This window comes from Austrofundulus limnaeus, unplaced genomic scaffold (assembly GCF_001266775.1).
Source record: "Austrofundulus limnaeus strain Quisiro unplaced genomic scaffold, Austrofundulus_limnaeus-1.0 Scaffold1104, whole genome shotgun sequence".
NCBI lineage: Eukaryota > Metazoa > Chordata > Actinopteri > Cyprinodontiformes > Rivulidae > Austrofundulus > Austrofundulus limnaeus.
Genome location: NW_013953506.1, coordinates 51588 through 65696, shown reverse-complemented (window position 1 = coordinate 65696; position 14109 = coordinate 51588). Strand labels below are relative to the sequence as shown.

Genomic DNA, 14109 nt, shown 5'->3' with positions numbered 1-14109 from the left:
TGGTAGAGGAGCCAAATGGCCGGCTCACTGCTGCCAATTAGTGGTCAAAGGCTGAACTACAACATAAAAATGAAYGGYTGGCAAGAAGGTTGACATTTTAAACCTTAATTAAAAATCGATACAGGGCTTTAGAATATCGATACAGTATCTGGAAATGAAATATCGCGATATTTCAGTGTATCGATATTTTCTTACACCCCTACTGCTAACGCTCAACAATAATATCATAATCTTGTGTTTTCCTATCAGCACAGCTGTGGGATTTACTGCCGGGTTAATATTAGACCTTGGTGTTTGTGTTCATCAGGGTGGTCTGCAGTCAGGTGTTGGTAAAAAGCTGCGTGGGCCTCGTCAACAGCACCTCATTAATAACACAGCTGATGTGGTTTCAGACGTGGGGAAACTGAATTCCAGCGAGCTGAGTGGCTGTCACACTTCGTTTGCATTGGGCTGAAATGAAGACTGAAGTGGCTCTTTTGCTTTAGTTGGAGCTTCACCAAGCCACCCCCCCGGTGGCTTGGTGGCTTGCTGTTCGGTGGGACCCCCCACCGAACAGCCAGGTCACCATTTCTCTAAAATCAAAGCAAAATAATTAAAACCTCTGAAGTAACCCAATAGTTGACACTGGTTTTAACTGAGGTGAACAGAATGTTAAAGCACTTCTGTGTGGGATTTTGTAAACTTGTTTCATGTCAATGTGGCCATCTCCTCAGGTGTCTTTTAATGTGTTTAAGGAAGAAAAGTGAGCAAAAAAAATCTAGTCATCTGGCCAGCAGCCAGATTGAGTCAATGGAGGCCCTCAGACTCCTAATTCCCTGCAGTCAGCACAGCATCGGTGGGTCGGCCTGCAACTTCTGCTGAATACTAATTAGATTTCCTGCTCAAATCATGTTGGAGAGCCTGGTGGGATAGGACCTGTAAAATTCAATGTGACTGATGGTTTCTCATAAGAACAAACAAGTTAGAAAACAAATGCATTATAGGTCTGCACCTATCAGAAGAACGTGTGATGCGTGATACAGTGCTAAATATGCAAATGCAAATATTTTTTGCATTATAACTATTGCACAGGCTGTTATCCTGATGATGACAAATGTTTCAACACATTCTGCAGCCCTAATACTATATTTTTAAATCAAATGTCAGGGCTTTGTTTTATGGATTTCTGTTATAAAGAAATCAGTTTAGATGGATGTAGCAGCAGGCAGTCATAAAACCCAATCATCAATTAGCAAGAAAGTTTCCAAACCACTTTATTTTCATGTCATTATCGGTACGAGGATCATTTAGTCTCTTTTTAAAAATTGTTTTAGTATAACTGTTTGTAAGATGCAAAGTGAGTCTAATCCATATTTCCGTGCATGAAGAACTTTCTACGTCGATTTCCTCTTGTAAATGCACCTTTTTAAAAAATGAAAATGGCTACACAGATCAATAACTTTGCCATTCTAATAAATGAAACTCTAGAAAAAGAAAACCCCATAACAGAACAACAGAAATGTTGTGCTAAAGCAAATTTGAGCCCAGACAGTCTGGGTCGGACTCCAAATTTGTGAAACTTGCCCCTGGAAACGAGTCTGATCTCAGGATATTTTCTCATTTGTCTTCCTGTCACTAATTCTAAAAGAGTAGAAGTAGAATTATTATTTAGTTTTGCTGGAATTCTTTCATGTTTTTGTTCTCTCCGTACTATAGGTTTAATTTTAAGTATTTCTAAATCTCAGAAGGTTGAGCTGAATCCTGCTAGTGTTGGAACGATTCTTATTCTGTGCAGCTGCAGAGGTGTTTTTGTACAGAGGCAGATTTTAAAGTAAAGCAGGGTGAAGGAAGAAGTTGCGCAATGTCTATTTTTAGTGAAACTGTTCACCAAGAACTGCCTATAATTTCTTCATAAAATTCATTCACTGAACAYGTGCAAAGCAATATTTTCTTTATTTCTCTGTAGTGAATGGAAAAAAGGAGAAATATAAACTTGTATTTCATTTAACCTGAAAATAACTATTTTACTTTTTTTTTTCTCCTGAGACCCAACAGTTTTTTGATTGGTAGTAATTCCAATCATCTGCTTCCCAGATTACGTTTTGTGGTTGGGAACATGAGCTAAGATGCTTCTGCTTTTTGTGCTGCAGCATCACCGCAGAACACAGATTAAGAAGATGACTTGGTTTCACAAGCAAAATATTTTCATATTTTATGGGATTACTTATTATAGTTAATCATTTAGCAAAATGATAGATGGCATAACAACACATTTCTCCAACCTCACATGGGCTGAAAAAAGGCCACAGCAAATTTGCAAGGTTTGCTTTCAAATTGTTTGACTATTAGTTATAAACATGCTGGCATTTGAATGTCAAATGAACAACTAATGTTGCATTAAGTTTAAGTTTGCATATTGCTGCACTCTTGAGAGCAGCATCCTTTTGTGTTCATTTTCCTATTAACAGTCGAACACTTAAACTGTGTTAAAAGCCTAAACTGGTGGAGGTCTGTGACTCATTGATCAGGTCAGTAAGCTATTATTTGTTTTGTGTTTATAGAAATAAGCTAAGGAAATTTGTATTTGGTAGATTATTTATTTGCTGTAACAATGTTTTGTTGTAATAAATCTAATCATTGGAAAGCCTGTTAATTTCTCTTTTAAATGGTACCACATTTGTAAGGAACATGCATTTGTGGGATGAACAGTAGAGCTGGATATGTGGGTTGTGCACATAAAAATTAACCAAATTTTCTCTGACCATATCTGTCCGCCCATCCATCCATCCATCCATCCATCCACCCATCCATCCATCCATCCATCCATCCACCCATCCATCCGTCCACACATCCATCCATCCATCCATCCACCCATCCATCCATCCATCCGTTTTCTTCCACTTATCCGGGATCGGGTCGCGGGGGCAGCAGCCTAAGCAGAGAGACCCAGACTTCACTCTCTCTAGCCACTTGGGCCAGCTCTTCCAGGGGAATCCCAAGGCGCTCCCAGGCCAGTTAAGAAACATAGTCCCTCCAGTGTGTCCTGGGTCTTCCTCTGGGCCTCCTCCCAGAGAGGCGTCCAGGAGGCATCCTAACAAGATGAACCACCTCAACTGGCTCCTCTCGACGTGGAGGAGCAGCAGCTCTACTCTGAGTCCCTCCCGGATGACCGAGCTTCTCACCCTATCTCTAAGGGAGAGCCCAGACACCCCGTGARGGAAACTCATTTTGGATGCTTGTATCCATGATCTTGTTCTTTTGGTCACTATCCAAAGCTCGTGACCATAGATGAGGGTAGAAACGTAGACCGACTGGTAAATCGAGAGCTTTGCCTTTGAAGTATGCTGGGGTCTGACCACTGCCAAACAGCTTATTTTGCTGTTGCTACTGACACTTGTTTTGAGCCCCCCAGCCAGTCAGGTGCCCTGTATAAAATTTATTGCCAAAAGGCATTGTTACAACAAAGAAATAATCTACCAAATACAAATTTCCTTACTTTTTGTGCTAATTTGGTGCTAGGAGTGCTCAAATAAATCAGCTGGCCCCAATTTCCTTAATGTTGGGTGTTTGGCGATCTGCCAAATACATGAGAAGCAGATCTTATCTACCTCCACAAAACTCTGAAAATCAGCCGCTGTCCCATTTTGCTCTGATGTGGGAGAGGGCTGTTGTCCAGTTAAAACAAGTTTGCATTGTTTAATGTTTTTCAATAAAACTGCTATTTTGAGTAGAAAAAATGTGGAAAGCTGTTACAGAAAGAGGCCAGAGAAACTTTTATTTTATTAATAATAAAAATATCTCTAGGTTCAGTGTTCGGATTCTTTAATTGTTCTAATTTTTTTTCCATCTCTTGTAGAACTCGATGAATCTTCCTCCAGACAAGGCACGACTCCTGCGGCAGTATGACAATGAGAAGAAATGGGAGCTGATTTGTGATCAGGTGGGTGTTGACCGCTGCTCAAGTCTTATCAAATCACGACAACCTACAGAGAAAATCCAATTCATCTTATCGACCGTCTGAAGTGTCTTCTTTATATCTGCTCCTGGATGCGGTCTGTCCTGCCGTGTGTTGGGACCACAGCTTCTATATGCTCCATTACCCTGCTTTTACCTCTGTAAGCCTTTCTCCTCATCCTCACACACCTCGTTGACTGTCCTGGTCAAGTGGGTTAAGTGGGCCAGCAGGGCGCCCAGATCAGTTGGCCTGTTGAAAAACTCAAGTCTGTTATCAGCGTCAGTGCTGCGTGCAGGAAATAACAGAGAGTGCAGCGAGCTGTGGTCTAAGAACTCCGCCTGAGTTTTTCTGCCTTCTTGAGCAGTGGAGAAAAACAGCAGAGACCAGATCGAAACCACCTCCCACTCGCAGGCTATTGATACTTAGTGACCCCGAAGAGGCAACTGTGCCAAAAAGAGCATGGGTGATACACTCGCAGACTGAAATTGAAACTAGCTGGTCTGTTTCCAAGTGTTGCATCTCGACTATTTGGGATTTAATTTTTGCTTAATAAGCTGATGTTTACCCCTAAATGAACAGACACCTTTTAAAGTTATTCTTCAAACTTTATTCTTTTCATGATTCCACAACAAGCCCATAGCCACGAGAGAGATATTATCAGTCATAGACGGGGGTGAACTAGAATACAAGTCTACCAGGAGTTTTCCCAGGAACACAGGGAAGCTTTGTCAGTTCAACGTGTTTGTAGTAGTGTGGTGTTTTAAGCTTTATAGACTTTTATGACATTTATAAAGCTTAGAACTCAGAAGTCCAGTTTTTTAACTTTTTATCATGAGGACGACTGAGAATCTTCAACATTATAAATATAAAGTTTGGCAGCCCCGTGGCACAGCTGGTAGAGCTGTTGTTTATCAGCAAAATGGTTGCTGGATAAAATCCTAACCTGGGAACCTTTCTGGGTGGTGTTTACACGTTCTCCCTCTGCATGAATTTTTTCCAGTTTCTCCCATTTCCTCTCACAGACCAAAGACTTTAGCTTCACTGGTACACCCTGTAGATTTCTAACAAATGCTTGCTTTGTAAATGTAATTATTTTTTAAACCAAATCTTGTTCAAGTCTGAGTAACTTAAACTTGACAGTTGAAAGTGTCAGGAAGTCTTGGGCCACTTTTCTCTCCCCAGTCCGCCCCTGGTCATAAATACAGTGAATCTCCTAATGTAGCCCCAGTGATGGAGGTAAGCAGAAAAGAAAAGGCGACAGGTAGAGGCTTTTTGAAAATTACGTATTCTTTTCAGGTTTCTGAAACGTAAAGGATGCTCCTAATGTAAAAACATCAGTAAAATATGTTTGACTCACATTTCTATACAAAAACATACCTAAAAAAATTGACATAAATGTATCAAATCTGTTTGATTAAACGCTATAGATATATTATTGAAAGCATTAATCAGTTCTCAGTTTCAGCCAGCTCTGCTGACACATCGTCTTGAATCTCATTAGGACCCTGTTTACATACCCACCCCACTATAAAGGACAGGTGTGTCATCCTTAGCATAGTTTTTGTCATTCTGTTTTAGTGATCTGTTTGCATTCCTAACACTCTTTGCTTCCAACTATGTCTGCACGGTGATCTGTCAACACATTTGTTTTGCAGAAATGCGTAAATTTGCCGGCGTCTTTCTCCACCCCACTGTAGTCTTTCCTGTTTTTGTGGAAGGTGATGAATGTGACGATTCTCATCATTTTTTTGCGGAGGGTGAATGGTTTGTAAGGGCTGCGAAACAAAAGCCACAGTCTGATGATGACACCAGAGTCCTGTTTGTATAAGAGCATGCTTCTGAACATCTGTGACTCCAGTCAAGAATGTAGGATTGCCTTCAGCAAACTAAGGCTTAAAATGAGAAAAACGCCACATATCTCGGAGGATATCGACACTTTAGCTGCAAGTCATGAAACTTCTGAGTTGTTTTGACTGTTGAGGCTTGAGAAACGTGTTAAACTGTTTCAAATATGAGGTTCAACAGCAGTTTCCTTTTGTAAACTACAAGAATTGAACATTTAAAATAAATTAGATTCATTGCACAGTGATAAGTCATTCGGAAACTGTTGTACAAATGAATTGGCTGATCTTAGCAACAGCTACTGTCCTTTAAAAATATCGAACTTTCAGTAAAAGTAGTTTTGATGTTGGATTTAGTGGCTCGCCATTTAAATGTCACAGGAAACCACAACACTGACATATGTATATATTCATGAGCTGAAGTTCACAAACTTTAGAAAAAAAAACATTTAAACATGTTTCCTGAGAAATGAACTTGGGGAACATTTCCTGTTTCTACTTAGTGTGGACATCAAGGTTGATGGTAATATGGTCAGGTTATATGAGGCAAATAAGCACAGATTTTTCAGTGTAGACCTCAAATACATCATTTTATACACACCTTTTATTGGCAGAGTTCATGCTTCTGCGTTACCTTGTTGCTGTGTGGATGTACAGTCACCCCTGAGCTGATTAGTGTATGTGTGACTTCCTAATGTTCTTATAGTGTTTAAGAGCTCATGCTTTATAAAAAGAGCAAATCAAATCATTGATGAAGACAAATGTTTTTATAGATCAAAATTCCAGACAGGCCCTTAAATGAGACACACCATGCTTTTAAATCCTTCTGTTTCACATTTAAATCATTCAGTTGGGGTCTAGAAAGTGGAATTTCAATGCTTTGGTCTGAATTCCTCCCTATTTTAACACCACAAGCCCCTCTTCCACCCCTTTTCTGAGGCCCTCCTCCAGTTTTCAGACCAGTCCGTTTTAGTGTGATAGAGGGGTTTACGACTATCATAGCAAACATTTTATTTACAAATCAATTAAAAGATGTCCTTACATGTTGAGCCAGAGTCTGACCCAGAGGAGAATGGAGACGACAAAGTTGTACTAGTTAAGTCCAGACCTTATTTGGCAGTTTCGTTGCAAATAATTTGATGTAATAGTTAAGAAAATGCCATAGAAATAGAGAAAACTGGAATGGGTTGAAAATATGACCCAAACAGAATATATGTACATCTACACAGCATCAGGAGTGACTAAATTCTACTTTTCTGCAGCCCTAGAGACTCCAAGTACACAGYAAAGTACGTTTAACGACTAAGAMAGTGGATTTTGCACATGTCYCCTTTTTWAAAATATAAAATTAAGACAAGTCAGAACTTTGATTAGTTTTTTTATTTGAAATGTATGCCACATCCTTATGCTAGCAGAAAAACTGAAGGGACACAGTTCAGATTATTGAAAAATGTATACAAACTATTATTCAGAAATAATCCCTCCTCTCTTCTTGCTGTTCTCAGAGCAGAGCAAGAACTTGCACAGGCAGAGTYAAGTCTTTCTTTTGTTGCAGCAATTATTTCATCTACCTTTTTTAAGAACATCTTTTCATTTTTTTTACGCTCCAGTTGATACACTGACTTTGTGTTTTTACTGATTTAATCCACTCATGATGCCACGCTTAGCTTAATACAAGTACTATTTCCCGCTCAACACACTGATCCAAATCCGGGTACTAATCTCTCCGGTTTATATTTAGAGCACAATAGTGTGACTCGAACCTGTTGCTGGCTGGAGTTGGAACATGTGCGTACACATCCACACAAAGCTGTGATATTAAAGTACAGCTTAAATCACAAGTAAAATCATGGGACCTCCCGACTTTTGTTTTGTTTCTGTGGATTATTATTATTATTTTTTTGCTGTGGTTCATACAATAAATCTCAGTAAAGCTTGTTATTTTGTTCAGGAACTGTTTTCGACTGAAGATAAGAGACAAAACATACAAAATAAAACTTCTGGCCTGAGTAAAACAAGCTCTGATTTTAGAGATTGGTTTTTTTTAGAAGTGGAAGTTAATCTGAAGTTCCCATTAAAAAGGTAGAATTACACAAAAAGCCTAATCAGATTCAACTGGATAGCAAAGGTTTAGTTGTTTTAGTTTGCTGGGAAGTTATTTAGAATGTGACTTTTTTATATTCTTATCTTCTGTCAATCAAACTCACTAAAAACTAGAACTGTGTGAAACTCTCCATCGATTTCTGATTTTACCACAAATGTTCCGGGTGTCATTTTTTGCAAAAATGTATTTTTTTTTGGTTTAATTTCCTTTCCATCTACTCATTTTCCATTTTTCCTTTTTCAACAGGAGCGATTCCAAGTGAAAAACCCACCTCACACGTACCTCCAAAAACTGAGGAGTTATCTGGACCCGGCAGTCACGAGAAAGGTGAGCTCCCCATCGGACCCAGCTGCATTTTTTTTCCCCAGCGGCACGGCTGCTCCGCTGCAAGAGTTTTCCTTCCCCGCTGACCTTCTAGGTCTTGTCCAGGATATCCCATCAACAGCTGAGGAAAGATTGCATGCAGGAGTTCCCTGGGAGATAGCTGTGGAACTCGAGTTACAAAACAGTGAGAAACGAGACCGTTGTTTATCAGAAACGCCCAGGCTGGAGAATCTTTTACCAATCTTTAGTCGTTCCACTCTGTGGCCGAAAGCAGATAACAAAATAAAAAGGCAAATATSGATAACTGAAAAAGACTGATTGGTGGAAAGGGTCAGACTTACTGCCGCATTGGCATTTTCTCGCAGCACAGCAGGAGCCATCATGAAATTATCACGAGCGAATTGAGCTTTTATCATAAAAATGTCTCTATATCATCTCAACAGCCGGCTTTGGCTGTTTTTCTTGGCTCTTGTCGGGAGCAGAGGAGAGCAGGAGGAGGGGCTCCATTAAGACAAGTATTTATTAACTCTCAGGCGCTGCCAAGAAGTATTAGGTCTTTCTGGTCTGGATGTGCGAGCTGTGTAGGGTTTCGAGGGGACGCTGGGAGTCGAGCCTCAGCGATGAACAAATGAACCAGCAGACTTTGCTAGAAGAGGAAGAAATCGCTGAATATTTCAATCTGGGCTGAGTGTGTTTTGAAAAAAAAAAAAAAGTAACCGCAATAAGACAGCTGGAGCAGCTTGAGCAAATTGAAGCTATGATGTGACTATGGTTTAAAAAAAGAAAAAGAAAAACCATGTTTTTTATGATGCAAAGAATGCGCAACGCCTTGCGTGTTGTCTAATCCGAGTTACTGACTGTGGTTCTTTACAGTGGGAAAACTGCTATTTCATAAGAGTTTAAGAATAAAAGATGCCTCATCTTGATTAAAAACATGCAACTACATGCTGCTAAGAAAAACCTGGACAGGAAACATTTAGATTTAACTATCAGTGAATTGTAAAACTGAAACAGAAACTAGATATGCGAATACATGATGCAGATGTTCTGTAACCTTTTCATTGATGATTAAACCAAAAAAGTCCCAGCAAACATGTCCAGAGTGTGGTGGGTGGTGTCAACGAAAAGCTAGATGAATTCCCCCATGKACTGTACCTACAGTACGTCAGGTTGGCACCGATGCCAGAGAGATTACATAGTTAAGAGATCTGATTAAGACAGGAGGATGACTCAGGTGGAAGCAGACATTATAGACAATCACAGGACAATGTAGGTAAATTGTGTTAGCTTGTGCAAGGACAAGTTAGGTGAGCCAAAATTAAGCCTACAGAAGAATCACGTCATCACTACAGCCCCCCTTCACGTTGAAAGATTTCACTAAAAAAAATCAACATGAACATCTTGGTTTGACGATGAATAATTTGAAGCAGACCTCGCTGCATTGGCCTCATGCAGCCCAAGACAAGATACCCATAATTGTACCCTGATAAGGTCTGAAATAGTCATGCCAGGGTAAGTTTACAGAGCATGACAGTTCAAGAAAGCATACTTGGGATACAGAAAATGTGCATAGCAGCATCGTGATTGCCCTCACAATGGTTGTGTCCAAATTCTACGGCTGCGTCCTTCGAAGGCTGAATTTGTTGGATGCTTACRTCGCTGTGCCGTGCTGAAGGCTTTCCAAATTCAAAAACTCCTTCAATCGCAGCCCACAAACGTGTCCTCMTTTTGCCCGGATTTGTGGGGCGACTCTAGTGTGTCTTTTTTGGCCCACCCTGTCCCAAGACGCATTGCCTGGACATTTTTTTATTTATTTTATTTTGTTTGTAATGGCAGACAAAGCAAGAAACAGGAATACAGCTCTAAATAAAAATCTGGTGGTACAAAACTTGAAAGTTTAAAATATTTTTGTTGTGTTAGACTTTCTTTATTTGCGTAAACGTGTTTTAATATTATTGTAAAAATAATTGTAAATGTAAACGACAATGTGTGGCGAGTCCCTTAGTTCATGTATTGCCCTCTAAGCTAATTTTGTTAATTTCTTCTATTGATATTTTGCCAATTTCAATCTTTTCTTCTATCTTCATTGCTTCTGTTTAGCACCGTCACGGTTGGTAGGTGACAGGACATGCACTGTGTTAAGGGTGGGAATAAAGCCAGACCATCCAAATTCACAGCCATTTTCTTCTGGTCTTCGAGGTCGACAAATGATCCAGCCCAGGTAGGCTGGGTAGGCCGGGTCCTTCGAAGGGCGCAGATCTAGAAATTGGACACAGCCCCTGAAGGTTTTTTTTTCTAAATTCACCTCACCCAGGAGATTRTGACGGTGTTAAAAGTCCTTGGTGTATCATTCAGCATCACTGCTGGAGCTCATCCAGATGAGATAATCAGTAATGTGTTTCCAGCAAACCCAATCCTCCTCCTCCCTCTTTTTTTCCAATTAATTGAATTTAATCAAAAATGTTTGTTTGAAACTCCTCTAGATGAGACCAGAGCTTTGTTCGGACCTCCCTTCAGCTATTTTGTGTTTCTAAGTTTTATTGACCTGCGTCTTTACCTAGCCCTGATTGAAAAGTGAATGGGCATCCTAGGGTGGAATGAAATATAGCAAGGAAGGGAAGTAGAGATGCTGAATTATAAAGACTTGGCCGAGAGGGGAGGAAGAGATGGACAGGGAATGACAGAAGAAAAAAAAGCAGAGGGTACAGAGGAAAAGAAAGAGTTATGGGCTTCTTTCTACATTCCTGCTCCATCCCCCTTTTTCTTCAAACTCAAACAATTGCCACTTTGTGCCACTGTGAGAGAACTAGAGGTCATTGCCTCTGCTTTCCATAGGCAGGCTCCCGTGCATTCCTCGGAGCAGCTCCCAGCCAATCAGCAGCCAAGGAGGAAGAGCTCCAGTCTAACTAGTCTCCAAGAATGTATCAGCCGTTGATTTGTTTCCAGGATGACCCCTCCTGTGCTCACACCTCCCCGGAATCTTACTGTTTCCCCACCCCTTCTCAGTGCTGTCTCCCCTTCCCGGGTCTCCTCCTCCTCCTCCTCCTCCTCTCCCCTCATGTCGTCTTCACACTCTCTCCCCTCTCTCTGTGATGCAGCTGGTAGCACTTAAAGTGTGGGGTGATTTTGGCGGGGGCTCCAGGAGCCTGCGCAGTACCCCGAAATATGCTCCGCTTTGCACACATGCACACAAACGACTCCTCCCCAATAAAAACACTCTGTTTCACATCTCCTTATGCTCCAAACACACGCCGCCCAAGCCCAAAGACCTACACCCGAGAGAATACGTTATGGGAACAGCTCTTTTTTTTTTCTCAGTCGATGTTAATAATAGGTTCGAACAGAGCTGTTTCCTCACTGATGCAAACATGATGGAAAATGATCATGAAGACATTTGCGAGCAACTTGAAAGATTTTTTTCACTAACTAGTCATCTTATAGTCACAACTCCATTAGATGCCACCTTAACAGGAATTGTTCTTTAGCTGAATTTATATAAAATAAAGATAACTCGGACAAAAAAAAAGTATTTTTGAACTAACTAACAAGGCAATTCTCAAAGAGTTATTGGCTGAAAATAGATGACATACGGTAGACGGATCAACTGAAAATAAAATCCGTAGCTCTGCATGTGCATCTGAAAGACCTTCATTAATCCTGGAGAACATTTCACTGAGACCAGCTGTAAAAGATACAAACAAGTCGACACCCCCAGGCCCTTGAACAGTGTGGTGAAAAGAAGTTTTGTATTAACAAGACAAGAACTACATTTTAGATCAATCTTTCATCTGTGAACACTGTTCAACATATCAAACGGCAGATATCATAGTCTTTTTCTTCATTTCTGTATTTTGCTCTGTCTCCTCTGTAATAGTTTCCCCCCTCTCATCAGGGACAACCCCACTGCTCCTCGTGTTGCACCGTAAAACTGTTTGATCGCCACTGGTCATTCGCTCGGCTCGTTTTGTTCTTGTGGTTGTATAACAGCATGAACGGCCTCTTGTTTGGGGTTCTACAGATAATTCTGAGTCTGGATGAACGAAAAGAGGAGCCCCTCTCATTTTCTGTCAGTTTCACTTTGTTTTTGTGCCTCGTTCGATAAGTCCCGCCTTCATACAGTTCACGTGGATTTTTTTTTAAAGCTATAACCATAAAAAACATGCCAAAACATTATTTAATAGCAACATGAGTGGCAAAATAAAAAAGGGAAGAAGAAAAGAACTGCTCTTATTTAAGTTTCCAATGAGTCAGCTTGTTGTCTGTAATAGCCTTGTTAATAGCTACCTTTTTACAGGAACATTTAAAAAGCGCAACCTAGCCCAAATTTTTTACTCCTTTTGTTATTTATGCATGAAACAGTCAGATTCCTTCAGGTCTGTCTGGCCTTTTTGTCCAGAACATCTCTCATTTCTGCGCTACCACATGTTGATTTATAGGAGTATGATGAAACTTAACCTCTCCCGCCTTGTTTTCCTTCCTCAGAAATTCAGACGGAGGGTACAGGAGTCCACCCAAGTTCTGAGAGAGCTGGAAATTTCCTTACGGACCAATTACATAGGGTGAGTCAACAGGAGGACTACGTGAAGCTCGTGTAGTGTTGCCTGTCCTGTGCTGGCCTATATTAGATTTAAGGGGAACAAGTCTGAGATTCCAGACACCCAGAGACACAGACGTTGACACTAAACACCACCATCCCCCACTCGTTTCTCGCACTCCATCCTAATATTACACCGACGGCCATGTGGCGATGAAGAAAAAGATGAATCGATGGATTGTTTGGAGCAGCTGACACACGAACAGCCTCCAGAAGGAAAGCACATTTTTCTGGCTGTAGTTTGGCTGCTCAGCCTCTGCGTTTGAGTCTGCAAGTCCCATTGAGTTGTTAATGAGAACGATTTCACAACTGATGAAACACTGGTGCCTTCACCATCASCGTCAGGTATTCAAAGATAACAAGCCTAAACGTGTGGCGGCTGATACTGATTCAGAGTGTATAGTCAGCCTCAAGGAAAGATCAATATCTCAAAAAAATTGTGCAAATTCTCAAACTTGAGATCGTTCATCGCTGTTTCTGTAATTTGTGACAGGCTGGTTGACCCTTACAAATGAGATCTATCTAGAAACTGAGCATAACAAAACTGAAACAAAAAGTTAAGAGGCTGCTTTTCAAACAAATCATTAATCTCTTTATTTTAGAAGTAACAGACTAGTTGGAACTTGTTTTGTCTTTCCGTATGTTGGTATCAACCTCAGCCCACTTTAACCTCATCTAAGGTGCTGTAAAGGGAGGGTATAATACAAAATCAGCTTTACTGAGCTTTATATCATGTTATAATGTCATTCCCTCATAAACAACATATGTGCATGATTGAGAAATCCTTGACTCTCCTGTGGTAGCCGTGCAGAGATGGAAAAACTCTATATGGTACAAAGCACCGCCTATTTACCCAAATCTCCTCCTTGGTCCCGTCCCACAGAGCACCCCTCCCCCATGCCTCCCTCACACAGCTCCACCAGAACATATCTAAAGGCCCTGTCACACAAGACAACTTATGAACATTTTAAAGATGTCTACGTTTAAGATGGAATTGATAAAATCAACTGGAAGCTTCTTTATGGCATGTACATAATGTAATTCTAACAAACTGATCAAATATATAACTTTTATTAGTAATTTAGACATAAAAATGTTTCATAAGTTGGCACAAATTGTCTAGTGTGACAGGGCCTTTAAAGTGTAACTTACCCCCCCTGTGAAAAGATAACTCCGCCCCAAGGCGAAATTTGAAAAATGCATCAAAGTGGGTAGGGGAGGGGGTGTGGGTAGGGGAAGGGGGGTTAGAGAGCGGAGGTGTGGCCATGACAAGAGAACGTGACAGCTAGCATTAGCATAATTGATGCTACAT

The 14109-nt window shown here is 40.6% G+C and overlaps 1 protein-coding gene across 14 annotated transcripts in view; it reads left to right on the top strand.

The window, feature by feature from the left end:
- fmnl2a (formin-like 2a) overlaps positions 1-14109 on the top strand; it is a 51341-nt gene that overhangs the window by 14217 nt on the left and 23015 nt on the right. For all 14 annotated transcript variants that reach the window (XM_014030704.1, XM_014030713.1, XM_014030708.1 and 11 more), the window contains exons 2-4: positions 3836-3919; positions 8126-8206; positions 12686-12762. In XM_014030704.1, the coding sequence (XP_013886158.1) occupies positions 3836-3919; positions 8126-8206; positions 12686-12762 (242 nt within the window). The remainder of the gene's footprint in view (positions 1-3835; positions 3920-8125; positions 8207-12685; positions 12763-14109) is intronic.